This window comes from Trachypithecus francoisi, unplaced genomic scaffold, assembly GCF_009764315.1.
Source record: "Trachypithecus francoisi isolate TF-2019V2 unplaced genomic scaffold, Tfra_2.0 Lachesis_group15, whole genome shotgun sequence".
Lineage (NCBI taxonomy): Eukaryota > Metazoa > Chordata > Mammalia > Primates > Cercopithecidae > Trachypithecus > Trachypithecus francoisi.
The window spans coordinates 7,420,453-7,438,790 of NW_022681460.1; the positions used below are offsets into that span (position 1 = coordinate 7,420,453).

Consider the following 18,338-nt stretch of genomic DNA (forward strand, 5'->3'; position numbering starts at 1 on the left):
TATACCTTTCATATGCTTCCAGGAAATTACTAGGGGATGTGCACTGTAACAATGATGAGGAAAACAAGACAAAGAGCTAAGGAAAGAGGTTGAACTTAAAAGAGGAGTAACAGGAAGTGTCAGGCCAAGATAACACGTGGTCCAGACTGGAGCAGATGGATGGATGGAGGGTGGAGGAGTGAATGTCTCCAGAAAGGGAAATAAAATTAATTTCCGATGAAATCAGATAAATCTGGGTTATTTAATGTTCCGAACATTTGGAAAATAATATTTTTTTGATAGACTTTGTAATACTTGAAGAAAATTAGGAAGTATATAAAAATCAAGCATGCAAAATGAGAGGCAATTATCAATGCCGAGAAAAACAAGTTGTATAAGAAAAGTAATCATAGCAGATGTGGGACTTGCAGTGAAAAGTATTTATGTGATCATAAATTAGGGGGGAAGATTGTGGAGGGGAGTTAAATTCTAATCAATATGAGGTGACTGGCAGTCCCTGCTAAAACCAGTCTTTCAAAGGAGTTTCCAAATCAAGACTTTTTCCCTGTGACTAGTGAATTATTTCTCCCAATCCTTTGTGAAAACAACAGATTATTTGGTTTTCCTTTTGTCCTCTTGTTGTATTTTTATTATTTTTAAAGTTACCTTCGCTGTCTTTAAAAAAAGATTGCCTTACTGAAAGTGTTTTTTCTTTCACTTATATTTCATATGACATACCATCTATTTTAATCCATTAATGGTTACACTTAAGGCCTAAAATCTTAAAGTTGTGTTTCTCTAATCATGCACATTATGAACAATGCAGCATCTCCTGATGCCACATACAAGGGAGAAAATTATCGTTCATCTCTTCCCCTCCCACCCATGTCCCACACCTGGCTCTTGTGTCCAGGACTCTTTGGTAGGGCCTGGGGCATCCAAGCATCCTCTGTGCCCTGGCAGGCTTTGCCTCAGCCCAGGGCATCAGCATCGACCACGGGCTCGTTAGAAATGCAGCATCTCAGGTCCGTTCGCATCTACTGATCTGGAGCCTGCATTTTACAAGGTCCGCAGATGCACACCGAAGGCTTGGAAGCAGTGCTTTAGAGGGCAGGCTGTTCACTTGGGGTTGGTAAAGACCCTAGATCTTAAAGTCAAAAGTCAGGCAGTGGAGGAAGGACAGGCCTTTTTAGCTCTCAGTCAAGAAGTCTACCTTCCTTCCAGGGGTGAAAACGATGAGTAGCAGCAGCTGATTCTTTCTTAAATGTGATGTCATAGTTTGCAGTACACAGAGGGCCATGACTATTAAACTTTTATTGTGAATATTTTAATCATTATAAATTGATCCTCTTTATACACTTGAAAACTCTTTACATTGAATTTGACTTTTCTAAAATTAAAATCACTACTGCTTTCTTTTTTATTTATTCCAATATATCTTTGAACATATTTAAGTATTATTTTGTGTTTTAGAGCGTTTACGTACAGATTTTGTTTTTTCAGTTTTAAAGATAATTTTCGTAGCTAATCTATTATTGGGTGTTACGTTCTTCATCCTATTTTGTGCTTTTGGTTCATAGCCTTTCCTTGCTGTCTACTCAGCTTTTGTCCTTTTGATAGACAGACTCTGTTTAACTACCTCTATCTTCTGCATTGACTTTGAGGGTTTAGACTCCAGTTTTCTTGGAATTTTAAAGAGTCATTACTGCAAAATTATGATTCAACACTTCATATGGCTTTGAAACTCTTTTCCATCCACTATTTAGACATAACTCTAGGTTTAGAGCTGACTGCTTTTCACACTACACTGTCCTCACTTGGGGACTCTCACTGTGCTTTACTTGCTGTGAGCTGGAGCACATCCCCAGTCACCTTCTGGATGGAGGACAGAGGGGTACTGGAGTCATTGCGTCCATAGTGTTTTTATTCACATGACCAGGGTAAAACCATGCCCAAGATGTTTCTCCCCCAATTCTCTAAAAAGTGCTCTGTTGTCTGGAATTTACTCTTGCAAAAAATCTTAGCCTCAGTTAGTATTATTTCTTGGTGTACAGCTTTTTCCCCTTTCCAGACGTTTGAAGGATTTTTCTTTATGTTATAATTTAAACTTTTTGGCAAATTGTGCGTCCACCTGAGTCTGTTTTCACTGATGCTCTTTAGGTTGCCGTGAATATTTTTTACCCGCATAATAAGAGATAATTTTCCCTCCCAGAACATCCTTTGAATCACCTCTGCCATTATGGTTGCTGTTACTGTTGCTCTGATAGTTCCTCTTGGCAACACATAACTTTTAACTCTTTCGCGTCCTATGTCCTCCAGCTTAATATCTTTTCTGGCCTTATTTTTATACACTTGTCTTTTCTGAGAGAGCTCCTTGAGGTTGCATTTATAATTGATCTTGTGCAGTTGATTATTCTCTATACTTCTGTGGAGATTTTAGTTCTACTACAGCATTTTCAGTTTGCCTTGTCCTGTTCAAAATGGACTTCTATTTATTTGAGTCTAATCTCCTCTTCTGGATTTCTGCTTCTGTTTCTCAGAGGCTACGTCTTCCTGAATCCTGAGGATGTTGAACAAGTTTCTACAAGTTTCTTCTGGTTCTTATGCCAAATGCTGTTGAGGTATTCTTTTTCTCTGCTTGTGCACAATACTTGCTTCCCTGTGTGTAGAGATTTTTCCCATGGCCCCCTGTGGCTGCAGTGTTGATAATGTTCTCGCTTTTATTGAGGAGAGAGATTCTCAGACAGAGTTTGCCGGTTGCTCTTGGCCCCTCTCTGCCCTCTTGACCGCTATTTTGGAAGAATCCCCTTCTGAATTTCATATGTGGAGATTCCAGACACTGCCTCCTGGTATTGCTCTGATGGATTGAGAAGGATTTATCTTTTCCTTACTGGATGGGGTAAATGTGAATCTGCAATCCCCGATCCAGACAAGTAAGAAGGCTGCTGTTTTCTCATCCTCCCCTACGAGGTTTTGCTGCTGCTCCCAGCAATCAATGCTCCATCATCAACCCTGAGCACTTTATGTCAGTATGATTTTGGAGTTTCTGACCCCAACTAATTCAAGATGGAAATCAGAAAGGTGGGAGGGAAAAAGGAGCAGCAGTAGTTGTACCAGAAAACAACATCAGTGAAACAGGTGTCCGAGATCCACTGTGTGGGTTATTCCAGAACTTGGGGGTTTGAACCAAGCAGCAGTAGGAGAAAAAAATGGTGAATCCTTGTTTGTTATCATATTAGAAAGCCCAGAGCCACCAAATGTGTCAATTTCTCCTTTCAGTATTATCAGCCTTCTAATTTGTTGAAATCAACCCAGGTTCCAGAAATACAAGGGCGGCTAATTCTAGCTCACTGCCTCACAGTGAGTTTATACATTTTGCTTTGTTTTCATAGATATTAGTTAGAATTTAAAAAAAAAAAAAAAAAAAAACTTCTAGTCTGCTTGCTGGTAATGGTGAGGTTAATTTTTGCCCCTGGATACAGTCAAAATTTTACTGGGTACGGTGTGAAAATAAAATACACAGAGATGTTACATGTTATGTCAGTTATATACATCAACCCATTTCTAGATCCACTAGCCTGCTTCTGGAATTCCCCCTGAAAGAGTTTCTTTATGCACATATTATTTTTCACACTGTGCTGGAACTGTGCATGACCTTACATAAGAAATCAGCATTTCTTCCTGAGAAAAGTCTGGCTTTTAGTGACATCAACAGATTGAGAAGGAAGGAGCAGTTAGACTCAGGATCAGTATCGAGTAGCAGAAGCACTGAAAGCCACACAGTGACATCAAACAAGATAAACTGTCATTGCTTCCAGAACCCTAAATCATCAAATTCATATCTAGTTAATTTTCCCTGGCAAATCATGTTTACTGAGCTCTTGATAACGTTTTCACTTATCAGCAGATGACCTCTAGCATGTGTGTACTGTAAATTTAATCACCTCACTCCTCTCTTAACTCATTCATGTATCTTCAAAATACAGATCAAACAAAGTTGAAAATCACTTCACCTTGGCCTGCAAAACTCCAGTGTGGTATGCTTTAATTGCAGACAGCATAATCAAAATATTACTCAGCAATTCCTTTTCTGCCTGTCAGTGTCTTCCATTGGGCTCTGAGGGAGAGACCCCTGAGAAGGCAGTGATTCCAACATGAAGCATTGATTAAATAAAGAAAAAAACAAAAGAATATACGTCCAAACATTGTTGCTATTCTGCCAGAGGAAAAGAACACACAGTTCCTGTGGAGAATATTCTGGGCCTTTCTTGTTTATCAGAGAAAACTACATACCATCCTTTAGAAATGTAGCAGTTCAAGTAGAATTTAATGTACTCAAAAATGTGACCCACCTGAGAGAAGAAACTACTTTTGGAAAAGGTTTTAATGTGGCTCAGGACACTACACCCTCCCTGACAGCCTTTAAAGAGCCTCCCTTCCTGCAGCTGTGGATGAGGGAAGCAAGCTGATATTTAATAGGTTCCTTTTCAGGGTCTCTTTTCTCTCCATGTTACTTTCACATCAGGTAGCACCGTCCTTTGGTTTGGTTTCACTCTGTCTGTCTTGGTGGAAATGTGGTGTGGTCAGTTACAGATCTCTATGGAGACCTCAAAGATCTGAGGGAGAATTTCAGAGTTGATTGATGCAAGCAGTAAGAGCAGAACTGTGGAAATCTAGCATTTTGATCATGATACATTCCAATGAATGGCAGGTGACCATGGATAAGATTAAATAATCCAGACTCTGGGAGATGACCCTATGTTGAGCTAGTTTGTTCTTGTTCTGATGAAACCACGTGGGAAGAGCTCACCTGAGCCGGTGGGGGTGGGGTTCCCCAACCTAGAAGGCTAGCTAAGTGTCCTGTCAATCATTTTGGGAAGCTGTCCATCCTGGAGTGGAAGCTGAGGTGGAACTTGGGGTGAGAGAAGCAGGGGCCCCTCATCTCTCGAAGCCATGGGCAGTTGGGCCTGGATCCAGGGGGTAAAAGTGCCTGGAGCAGCTCTGACTGAGAAAAAGGTAGGGTGTCCCTCATCTGCAGAATGAGTGTTCAGAGAAGGCACTTGTCTGATTTTAATTAGTAGTAGCAATAGCAGCAGTAGCAATGCGGGACAGATGGGCAATTCTGGGGTTGTGCTGGTGAGGGTTAGAGGGGTCAGGCCTGCCACCTTGACTTGAGGAGAGGCCATCCTCTTCCTGAGCCTGTACCAGTGGATGCCAGGCATGCCCATCAGGGTAGCTCTATTGGCAGCAAGGTAAGAATGGACAGAGAGTGTTCTGGAGCCCCGGAAGGCTGTCTCCTGGGACAACCTCAGGTGCTTTAGACAACGAGTCCAAGGGGCCATGCAACTATGTGAGTAAGGTGCATGCAGAGAGGAAGGACAATCTCATTTCACAGACAGCCAAAGCCAATCACGGGGCTACCACAGAGTCACCACCTTACCTGTTGTAGATTAAAAGTTTCAGGTATTTAAAAACATGCTTCTTTTCACGTATGCAGCTGGGCTTCCCTTCCTTAAAATTATGAATCCGACTACCTCAAATGTACTCAACATAACTGTGTTTATAATTTAAAAGTTAGAGATGCCACTTAGAAAAAAAAGACTTGGAAGTTAGCAGCAGCGGGTAGAGACCTCTGGATGCATAAGTTAATGCTTATGTCATTACTATGAGACATTGTAAATTAGCACAAGCCCCATGGAATTTGGTTTATGTATGTGGCTAAGCCATAGTGAAATATTGATGACGGGATATATTTTTGGAGATTTGGGTTGTTTGGCCTCCTAAGTCAATTTATGAAAATTCCTGCAAAACCTGGGGACCACCTCAGTCTGTTGTGCTTTATTGCTTAATTAGCAAGTTGTCAAAAAGCGACACCGTATAAACTGAGTGATGCTTTTTCACCTGTTCACTTACTTTTTATCGGGATAATGAGCTGTGGAAGGACAGGTAGGATCTTGTTCCCACCGTGTTCCAGCATGTCGTGGATTCCTTGCCGAGCAAAAAATTCATAGGGAAATGTCATTTCACAAAGCCCATCAAAAAACAGAGGCAGATAATGATGGTAGTCCAGCTTCTCAATTTCCACCTGAAAGTAGAGAGAGAAGAAACGCCATGTGAAAACAGCATTCCAGCAGAGCAAGGCAGATGAGCTGTGTAGCTGTCACCCCTCCTGAGGGGCACACTCTTAGACCTTCAGGGAGACTTTCTTAACCCATCCACCCAACGACCTGAAGTATGTCATGCTGTCCTGAATCAATTAGCAGTGAGGTTAAAGTCATGGACCTTTAGATCTTAACAGTCAAATCTCCCATCCACATATAATACGTATTGAGAGCATATTAACAATTTGCTGCCTTTTTGTTAATTTGTTACCATTTGGCTCAAGTATGAGATTGAACAGGATTCAAGAAGCCTCTAGAATGTTTGCTGAAAAGATCCACGTAAAAATAAAATGAAAGAAATAAAAACAGCTGAAAAGGTTGGCGCCCAGGGTTCTAAGAAGAAAGCTACAGAAGTGCATGTTCATATGTTCCTGGGAGGCATGCCTTCTTTGGGGCAAACAGGACAGTGAGAGGTCAAGCCTGATTCCTGGCTTGTTCACTGGAGCTTGGATGACAAGTAGAACATTCAGGCCATCAAGAACAAACAGAGAGGACAAAGAGTGGGCTGAACCTGGGACCACTGTCACCTCAAAGTCAAAATGTCCCAATCTCCCTTCGTCTGCTTCTTCTGGGAGCAGAGACAAATCTCTTTCCCACATCTCCATCCATCACCCTCAGAGTCCCTCCATGTTCCCCTGTCCGGACCTTGGCAATAGCATCCAGCAGCACCAGGGAATGGGAACTAAAATTCTGGGGCTGAGAAAAGAGATTGTGAGTTGGGAATCATCTACGTGTAGAAGATTCGGTCTTGCTCGAGCCCTCCACTGTCTAGGGTACATGTGGCCTGAGCTACTGCCAGCAAGGTGTCAGAGCTGAAGGTGAGAGTGTACATGGAAAGGAGCCCACAGACTCAGACTGCAGGTGTAACACATGTACACAGAGCAAGGGATGGGGCCTTCCCAGCAAGAGGTGGTAATTTCTTTGGTTTTCAAATCCTTATGAATGCACTCAGCTTCTAGTCACCACCTTCTAATCAAGTGAGGAGCCCATTGAGACCTTTGAGAAACTCCCTTTTACATTAGTAGGAGATTAACAATTTTTTTCCTTGATAAATTGCATATATATATATATATTCCCTATGTAGAGACAAATTATACATATATTTATTCCCTATATATTCCATACATTATATATATATTAATATATATTTATGGGATAAAAAGAGATATTCTGATTTTGTAACCAAAAATTGTAATACCACTTAGCGGGAGATTTTTGTACTTTCCAGCTCTCCCTCAGCATTCTAGAGTTTCACGCCACATGCCTGCCTACCCCTGGATGTGGGTAACTGGTAACAAACCCGTCATTGTTCCTGAGTGTTTACTGTGGGTTGGGGTGAATCAAATTTCCTACAGGTCCCCAAGCCGGAAGGGCAAGGAAGTAAGCAGGCAAGAGGCAATGTCCAGATCCTCTGTTGGAACTGGAGCATAGAAAAAAATCCCTAATGTAGGTTTACACAGACATCAGTTTTACTTTATTTTCCTTTTATATTTATAAAATTTACTTTATTCAGCATACGTTTATGGAATATATATTTTTCTCAGAGATTTATGTGCATTTGGAAATATTTTAAAACATTATTTTGTACAATTTGAAATAATTATTTTTTTCTTAGGTCCTAAAGGCCCAACGTTGTTATGGATAATTTTACCTTGTATACTAATTTCATAATAAAAATGTCATCTATACTATATTTTTAAAACATTTTGGTATGTTTTGCTAATTCTTTTAGCTTATTGTCACACTTTTACAAGTGTTTCTTATAAGTACAAAATTAAATTTTGTATTTTACTATGGCTTAAGATGGTTATATTTTAATACATTAAGTCATTTACATTTATGGCCTCATTTAACCTCCGTCATCTTATTTTTTGGTCTCCAGTTGTTGTTTTTTATTTACTTTTTTCTTTGTATTTTGTAGTTTTGTTATGTATACTATGTTCTATTTACTTTTTGGTAATGACTTTAAAGCTAAAACATCCTGTTCAAACATTTTGTTGCAGCTATCTTAAACATTTCCAAACTTATATTTATCTTAGCAAGAGATAAATAAAGTTAAAAGTCTTCTACTAAGACTGTTGACATGTCTATTTTTCCTTGGAATTCTATTTTTTCTTTATATGTTTTGGGGCAACAATACTAATATCAACAACAGTAACAATAATAACACCAATGTTTGTGATGCCAGACACTGTTGTGAACACTGTGTTAGTTCATTTGATCCTCAAGCAACTGGAAGACGTAGGCATTATTAATATCCTAATTTTCAATATGAACAAACTGAAACAGAGAGAGATTAAATAATTTGCCTAAGGTCTACAGCTAGTCAGTGCTGGAGTTAGGTTTCAAGCCCAAGCAGTCTGGCTATATGACATGGCACTGCCTGTCAGGCTTTGTTGTTGGGCACATTGAGGTTCAGCATTATTATAACCTCCTGGTGAATTGTTCAATTTACCCTTATGTCCTTATCCTCTTTATCATTATTGATGCAGTTTGTCTGAGTATAATATAATATTATTATTGCTATAACTGGTTTATTTATCACATCTTTTCTATCCTTTTGCTTTCTTCATTCCTCTGACATTAGATTTTAAGTGTCTAAAGTAACTTACAGATTTGTTTTTCCCACTTTTCACTTATAGTGTGCCTTCAAACAACAAATACTGAGTACCTGCATAATTCCTCTTCTCAAAATTTTGAAAAACAAAAGTTATGAGAAAAGAGAAAAAAGAAGCAATTGAAAGACAAAAGTCAAATGAAAGATTGAATGAGAGAAATTGAGAAAGAAAAAATAATTATCTCTACATCTTCATATCCTCCAATATCACTGACCACAGCAATTCTTTCCTACAAAAAAATTATCTTCTCATTAGTTCTTTCTTTTTTAACTGTTTTTGTTTGTTTGTTTGTTTTGAGATGGAGTTTTGCTCTTGTTGCCCAGGCTAGAATGCAATGGTGCGATCTTGGCTCACTGCAACCTCCGCCTACCGGTTCAAGCAATTCTCCTGCCTCAGCCTCCCGAGTAGCTGGGATTACAGGCATGCGCCACCATACCCAGTTAATTTTGTATTTTTTTAAGTTGAAATTTTTTTTTTTTTTATTAGAGGTCACCTGGCCTTAGGTGATCCACCCACTTCAGCCTCCCAAAGTGATGGGATTACAGGCATAAGCCACCACGCCCAGCCTTCATTAGTTCTTTTTATGACCTGTTTGCACATTATTTGGAAATATCTGTTGTCATTGCAAATATGTTGCCTTAATATTAGAACAACAGGTGGGGACCCACCACCTCGTCTCACTGCCACCAGAGACACAGATATGGCTTTTGTTCGACTGACTCTGGAACTGTGTGAGGAGCTGCTGGATTCTACAGTGCTCAATAGGCAGCTCTCACCTGATGAACAAAGAGCTGCAGGACTTGTGGATGGCAGTTCCAAGGTGAATGTACATAATCCTCCTTGGAAGGCTGCCACTCTGATTGAAGAAGAGTCAAGGAAATTCTTTTTCTTTTGAGCTGTTTATAGCTTAGAGGTTGGATAAAGTACAATTTTGTGAGCAAAATTTACCCTTCTCTCTACCTGAGTTACCCTAAATTTGGAAACCATTTATGAGTATTTTTATCTGATAGCAACAGAGTTATTTGCATAAGTTCAGTAGGAATCTGTTTTCTTTTCTAACAGGGCATAATTGGAGACACTGGTTATTTTACCGAGGCATTGACCGGAATGGCATATTTTCAGAATTGACCAGACTGAAGAATGGAGGTTGACCTTATATAGTCTTTCTAGGAAAGACTGGCTGAGTACCTTGTCTAAATGATTCTTTTACAAAGTTCCTGACCTGTGGTAAGTAAAGAATGTCATTTACTAACAGGTCTGGGAATCTTAAGTTATTTTGGGACCTCAAGAAGAGAGGAATTTGTATAGGTATTATAAGCACAGTCTAATGGTGAATCCTTGGCTTGCCTCCTAGCCTTGAGGCTTTTAAAAAGCAGAATCCACAATTTCTCATAAAAGTTCCAGCAAACACTTTGGGAGGCCGAGATGGGCGGATCACGAGGTCAGGAGATCGAGACCATCCTGGCTAACACGGTGAAACCCCGTCTCTACTAAAAAATGCAAAAAACTAGCCGGGCGAGGTGGCGGACGCCTGTAGTCCCAGCTACTCCGGAGGCTGAGGCAGGAGAATGGCGGGAACCCGGGAGGTGGAGCTTGCAGTGAGCTTAGTTCCGGCCACTGCACTCCAGCCTGGGCGACAGAGCAAGACTCCGCCTCAAAAAAAAAAAAAAAAAAAAGTTCCAGCAAAGCCAACTTAAAAAGAGCCTACCAGTCTGAATAACATATTGAGACTGTGTCTCTACAAAAAATAAAAAATTAACCAGAGTGGTGGCACACACCTGTGGTCCCAGTTACTTGGGAGGCTGAGATGGGAGGATTGTTTGAGCTCAGGAGGTCAAGGCTGCAGTAAGCCAAGATTGTGCCACTGCACTCTAGCCTGGGTGACAGAGTGAGACTCTGTCTGGAAAAAAAAAAAAAAAAAAAAAAAAAAAAAAAGCAGATCTGATCAGGTGATCACTATTCTTGCCATATTTTATGCAAATAACCAGGCCAAGTATAATGAGACCAAAATTTATTTTGAAAATAAATTGGTCCTATTATGATTTATCCTTGGCAGAAATGGGGAAACTAGAGACCAAAAAATTTGGATACTAGCCCTCACCATTGTTTTCGAGTTTTTATAATTTAGCTATAATTTGGGCTAAATCCCAAATTATTTTCTGTCTGCAAGTCTAAGGAGGAACCAGGTTTTAATTTTCTTCATGATACTTTTAGTTGGCTCTTTAATGGAATAGGTACTTTTTTGTTGTTGTTCGGGGATACAAATTCTCTTTTGACTGTAATCCTTGAGTGCAAATTATTAATGTTACGTATCTTGCGCTGTTTTACTCTTGAGAAAACTGAAGTCATGGTATTCTGAAGACTAGAGGCGCTTCAACAGCCTGTGAATCTCCCTCATTAGGAATTGCACTAGACCTGATCTATTTTCCATTGCCAAAGCACTGCTGCTAACGCTTGATAATATCAAGCACCCTCTCTAAGGCTCAGGGATGATCATGGAAGAGGAGGGCGTGAGAGATTGTAAGAGCCACATTAGAGGGGTGGCGAGTAGAAGCCAAAGGAACTCCATCCTGGGTGCTCATCTGCCATGTTGGCTTCTGATTAACCTCAGTTCCGGGAATGCCTCTGAGATTTCCAGTTTATTCCGCCTTGTGTAAGAGCAACTACTTACCATAAATCCCACCATGAGAGCAAATTCCTGGCCATTCTTTCTGAAGTGTGTGTACCCCTCCCCAAGAGCACATAAGTCCTGTGTCCCGGGGGAGCAGGGGGGCAGTAATGGTGCAAGATCCACCATCTCATCTCATCACTGCCAGGGACACAGACATGGCTTCTGTTTATAAGTCCCTATTAAAAGTTTCTTTCTAAGCAACTAGATTTGTATGTCTCTTTCTTTAGCCTCTCAGCTTCCTCCAACTTAGGTGTAGGTTGGCACAGACCTGCCCACAATGAAACAATGGCTGAATAATGTTCTATTCAATGCACTTAACATATTTTGTTTCTCCATTAATTCATTGATGGACATTTGGGTTGCTTCTGCCATTTGGTTGTTGTGAATAATGCTGCTATGAATATTACTGGACAAGTTTTTGTTTGAATTGAATCTGGTTTCAATTCCTTTGAATATATACCTAGGAGTTCAAATGCTGTGTTGTATGGGAGTTGCACGTTTAGTTTTAGAAGAAACTGCCAAACTGCTTTCCAGAATAGCTGTACCATTTTATATTCCCACCAGCCATGTATGAGGGCTCCAATTACTCCACATTCTCGCCAATACTTGTTATTTTCTGTAGTTTTGATGATGGCCATGCTAATGTGTGTGAAATGGTATTTCCTGTGGTTTAGATTTTCATTTTCCTAATGGGTAGGATGTGGAGCATCTGATACATGACACAACATGAATGAATCTTGAAAACATTTTCCTAAGCGAAGGAGGCCAGTCACAAAAGACCACATACTGTACGATCCCATTTCTATGACATGTTCGGAATAGACAAATCCAACAGACAGAAAGTGGCTGCTTAAGAGCTGGGGGAAAGGATGCTGGGAAGTGGCTGCTTATTGGGCATGGAGTTTCCATGTGAGGTGATTAAAACGTTCTGGAACTAGATGGTGGTTGTGGTCACACATTATGAGTGTACTTAATGCCACTGAAGTGGACACTTACAAATGGTGAAAATGGTAAGTTTTATGTGTATTTTACAATGACAAAAATGCCAAAGAAAAAATAAAACAATAAAAACAAACAACAACAAAATAATAGAATAACAATTTGCCATTATATTTTGAGACACATACTTTTTTAACACGGTAGATACAGTACTACTTGCTACAGGATGATTTTTTGTTTGTAAATTCCTTTTACATATCTTCCAGGGTTCCTTTTTATTACGATAATTTTGTTTTCAGTTGATGAATTTGGCCCAGGCTTTGGTAATCCCTCATATATTATGGTTATCATCAGGCACTTGTTTGCATGTATGTGTGAACGTGTGTATATATGTGAGTGCATGTGTGTGCATGTATGTATATGTGTGCATATGTGTGTGTGTGTGCATGTGTGTGTGCATGCCTGGATATGTGTGCATGTGTGTGTCTTAATAATATATCTGATTTCTCTTTAAGTACTTTTTCTGAAAAGCCACTGCTCCATTTCCACACTGTCCCCAGTCCCCTCTCCATTTCCACACTGTCCCCAGTCCCCTCTCCATTTCCACACTGTCCCCAGTCCCCTCTCCATTTCCACACTGTCCCCAGTCCCCTCTCCATTTCCACACTGTCCCCAGTCCCCTCTCCATGTTCACACCGTCCCCAGTCCCCTCTCCATGTTCACACCGTCCCCAGTCCCCTCTCCATGTTCACACCGTCCCCAGTCCCCTCTCCGTTTCCACACCATCGCCAGTCCCCTCTCCATTTCCAGGCCGTCCCCAGTCCCTGCTCCATTTCCACACTGTCCCCAGTCCCCGCTCCATTTCCACATTATTCTTCATAGTAAAGTTTTTAAAGAGAATTCTTTATCATCATTGTTCTTGCTTTCTCATTCCCGTTCCCTCTTTAACCCACTCCCCGACCATTTCACTGAAGTTGCTTTTATCAAGGTCACCAGTGACTTTCTTTGTGTCTAATCCTCGAATCCCTTTTCTGTTCTCAGCACAACACAATTGACCTGGTCAAGTTGTACCCCCAACACTGGGAGGTCACCCTAATTCCCTCCCTCCAATCCTTGGCCTGGCCATACTGCTTCTGAGACAGCCAGGTGGGAGGCAGTCCTCGGAGAAGCTCCACCCTCTCCATCTGGCCTGCCCACTGGGAGGAGCCACACAAGTTCACGCCATTTGCAGCAGGGAGGAGCCTGGCCCCTCCCAGTGGGCAGGGGATGCGAATGGCCGGTGGGAAGCGCCCTATCAGGGACTCCGGCTTAGCGAGAGTCCCTGTTTCCCTTTTCCTTTTTCACCCAGCAAAACCCTGTTTTACTCATTCAAATTCAAATTGTCTGTGAGCATGAATTTTCGTGGCCATGGGACAGAAAACCCTGTCTTCAGCCGAACTAAGGAAAAGTCCCGCAGCAGTTCCTCCTTAGTGACTCTTCGAATGCACCTGTCTTAGCCCAGGCTGCCATAACGAAATACCATGGACAAGGTGGCTTGAAAAACAGACATTTATTTTCTCACAGTTCTGGAGGCTGGAAGTTGGAGATCAGGGTGCCAGCACAGTCCGGTTCTGTGGAGGGAGGGATCTCTTTCTAGCCTTGTAGACAGTCACCTTCTCAAAATGTCCTCACAGGGCCTTTCCTCTGTGTGCATGCAGAGAGCTCGCTGGTCTGTCTTTCTCTTCTTATAAAGACAATAGTCCTATTGGGTTAAGGCCCCACCGTTATGATCTCACTTAACCTTTATTACCTCCATACAGGCCCCATCCCCAAATACGGTCACATTGGGATTTGCCTTTCAACATAATGAATTGGAGGGGAGCAGTGGGGCACGATTCAGTCCACTGCACACTGTTCTCCTCTCCAGACCTCTCACTGGCAGCTCCTTTCATCTCAGTTTCAGTTCTGTGAGGCCATCCTACTATTGTCTATCACCCTGTTTGATTTTGTGTAGCCTCATCATTTATTCATTACAGTTTCTTAAGTTCTTTTTTTTAGGGAGCTTGTCGTTGCCTAGAAGAGTGCTGGTCACACAATAGGTGGGTGTTCAGTAGGCATGCACTGAATTTTAATTCTGACCTTTTGAATCTGCCCTGTGTTAACTTCCTTGAGATGGCTGCCCTGCTAAGGAACAGTGACCAGATGATGAGTGGCTGTGCCTAGGCTAGAGGGAGGACAGCTGCACTGAGGGGCGGCTGTTTCACACTGACTCTGTCGCATGAAGGAGTATGTAAGTTACTATAAATGTATGTATTCTATAACTTTATGTATTCTGTAAATAAAATACGGTTTTGCTCTTATTAGCATTGCAGTGATTATTTACCTTTCGGGAATTTTATGAGTATTATAACAGACAAGATAGGCTTCCTGATGCTTGTGTTTTCCCTCATTTCACTAGAAATCACTAGGGTTTAACTGGCTATTCTGAGTTTTTTTGTAGTTTTAAAATTGATATCTAATAGTTGTACATTTAAAAAATTCCTTTTACTTTTAAAACTTTGGCAACATTTCTGTTTTTTACAATATCACCAAATGCAAACATATTAAAATCTATCCATATAAATAACAATAAGAGGTTCTTATTTTAAAAAAAAAAGATGCTGAGAATAATTTAAGATAAAAGCCAAAATTTGAAGAAGAGATAAATGAGGAAATCCCTTATCTATATGTATGTGTGTGTTTATCACACTGTGACTGCTGTTCCTAAGAGTTCTTGTCAATTGCTGGCTCCTTTTGTTAATTTGGATTCACAAATAGTCATTTTTAAGGTTATTTGACAACAAACCTTATTTCAGGAAATTTTTCATTCTTAGGATAACTGGTTTATTTACCATAAAATAGTAGTTTTCTAATTTGGGAATCTTTCTTTAAAGTTTAAGAAATCCAGAATTAAAAGAAAATTGCTTGCAGCTGGACACAGAACAAGGACTGTTTTAGACATATCAGTTAAAATTATATGTTAATACTTGAATTAATGACTACATTGATATTAGCTCCCAAAACATGAAGCATTTTTACTTATAAACTATATCTTTAAAATTCATGTTTTATAACTTTTTAAAGGTCACATAGTACCTACTATGTGACCTTTAAATCTTACAGTGACCTTTGGTCAGAAGCAATAAAATTCTGACTTGAACTTGCCTGTCAAATATTTATCCCCATAACAAATGTGTAAGGTACTAATGCTATACTGAAACATCAGAAACACAGTGAGCTTGTGTTAGTCTGTTTTCACGCTACTATAAAGAAACACCTGAGGCTGGGTAATTTATAAATGAAAGAGGTTTAATTGACTCACATTTTTGCATGGCTGGGGAGGCCTCAGGAAACTTATAATCATGGTGGAAGGCGAAGGAGAATTCACTCACTATCAGAAGAACAGCGTGGGGGAAAGCACTCCCACGATCCAATGACCTCCTATCAGATTCCTCCCTGGACATGTGGGGATTACAAGTCAAGATGAGATTTGGGTGGGGGCACAAAGCCAAACCATATCAGAGGTTAATGACTTTCATGGAAAATACTCAAATCAGAGACTTGCTCTTATGTTTTCCATATCCTTGCTTCTATTAGCAATTAGAATTTCATTGAAAATATCTGTTCTTATTACTGCTGTTATAATTACCAAGGATCTTGCTCAGAAACACAAATTAATCTGAAAAGTATAATTATCTATTAATATATTATGACCTCCTTTGGACTTATTGTGATGTTTCTAAAATATAGACTTAACAGTGTTTCTCAACCCTTGAGGCAGCTATTGAGTTATTGCAAGAGGTCTTACAAATTAGATAGGCATTAATCACTGTCTACAGAAAATATATATATTTTACAAGTAGACGTACTATTATTTTTCAAATGTGTGTGAATGCAGTTGTGATGAATAACTGAAAATAATTTCTCATCATATTTTTAATGATACTGAATATACAACTAAAATCATGTAATATAGCACATGAGATTTTTAATGCTAAAATTAAGACTTTTTAACATGAAAAATGCTCTTAAGGGCAAAAATGAAGCAAATTTCAGGCAAGATGGCAGACAAGACTGAAATGGATCCATCAACTGCTACAGATTTTTAAAAAAATATGCCCAACACAAAGCTGAGCTCAGGAAATCCTCAGATGCTAAAGATAAAGATGAAATCCAGTTGCAGAAGTGAGTTTCAGGTGATGCCAGGAGACCCCAGGAAGTATCAGATTATCCCAAAATTGGGAATAAGGTTTTAATGTCTTCAGGAAAACAGAGCATTTGGTGAGAGAAGGGAACTAATCCGAGACTCCCGCATACAACCAGGACACTTTAAGGGCTGCCTCACCAGTGAAAAAGAAACTGGAAAATCTCTTCAAATCTGTTTGTGGAAACAGAATGAGAGGCTGGTGTTTGACAAAGCTCTCGGTGGGACAAACCTCCTCTGAGAAATGGAAATCTAGGAAATAAAAAGCCCAGAAATTAAGGGAAAAAATTAGTCTCAGATGATGAAAAGGAAATCCTTGGGGCCCGGGCAAAAGCAAATGCAAAAACATGAATACTCGCACAATCTCATACATGGGATGCCACAGAAATGCAATCCCTAATATAGATGAGCTTGCAATGAAAAATTATCCACCACTGTGGCAATGCAGTCACCAAAAGGAAGACTTAACAGACCAAGGAGCATGGACATGAGCTCTGGCGGTAACAACTGGAAACAGAAGAATAAAATCTCAAGATAAATAATTTAAAAATACTTAACATTTCACTTAAAAATACAACGTTTAGGAAAAAAATATAGTATCAACTTAAAAATTCAGTAGCTAGGTTGAACAATAAATTCACCACAAATGAAAAGAGAATTAGAGATCTGGATCACGGAGCTGGAAGATGAATGCAGAGGCAGCACAAGGAGATAAAGCAATGGAAAAGATCACAGGGACTCCCAAGACCCATGATGCTCCCTTGAGGGACTCACAGGAGATCCAGAGGAAAGGACAGATCATGGGGAGAGGCAATATTTGAAGCAATAATGACTGGGAATTTTTTATAATTAAGAAAGATATAAATATTCAGAGGGGAAATGCGGATTTAGACACTTTTCAGAAACACTATGAAACTCCAAAGTCAAGGAAAAGATTAAAAGCAACTAGAAACAAAAGATAGTTTACAATAAAAGACCCAAATTAGACTGAAATTACATTTCTCATTAATAGAGGTCAGAGTAAAATATGTTCAACATGCTCAAAGAACAAAAATTATTCATCACAATACAACTTAGTAAAATCATCATTCAAAAATAAAGACAAGTCAAATAAAGACAAGACAAGATTAAGACTGAAGGGTATTTTTTTAACCCCTGGATCATCAACTTTACCAAAGGATAAAATTTATTAAAAAGTAAGTTGAACACAGGACAAAGAGATGAGATGAAAGAGCTCATAGTAGATAAATTGTTGAATGAATTAAGACTAAATAAGCAGTGACTATCACGAGTTTTTTAAATCATCAATATGGTGGGTTTACAAAGCAGGGCTAAGATACCAGAAGGGAATAGCAAGGAAGATGAGAGGAAGGTAATCTGGGTCAAAGGTAATATCTCTGCCTTGAAAGAGATGAGGATAAAGTTATTGATACCCTTTAGACTTATCAAATAATTAAGCATATTAAAGTTTAAGAATACCTATTCTGAAAACTAAAATGAACTTCCAAGAGAATAGAGAAGAGGGAATGAAAAAAACGGTATCAGCTTTCTCTTGAAGGCTGGTTAAACATCCTCCTGTTCCCAGGAAAAAATATGGAGAGAAAAACTTACATACAATGGATCAAAATATGTAAGTAATAATAAAAAGTGTTTGTGAATTAAATTCTTTTATTAAAAGAGATTATCATAAAAGGGAAAATGTCCTTCACTTCTGAATTAGTTTCTAAGGTGCACACTCAAAATATAAT

The 18,338-nt window shown here is 39.6% G+C and overlaps 1 protein-coding gene across 2 annotated transcripts in view; it reads right to left on the bottom strand.

The window, feature by feature from the left end:
- The window catches only part of PACRG (parkin coregulated), a 582,476-nt gene that overhangs the window by 247,136 nt on the left and 317,002 nt on the right, over positions 1-18,338 (bottom strand). For both annotated transcript variants that reach the window (XM_033234274.1, XM_033234275.1), the window contains exon 3: positions 5,893-6,064. In XM_033234274.1, coding sequence (XP_033090165.1) covers positions 5,893-6,064 — 172 coding nt within the window. The remainder of the gene's footprint in view (positions 1-5,892; positions 6,065-18,338) is intronic.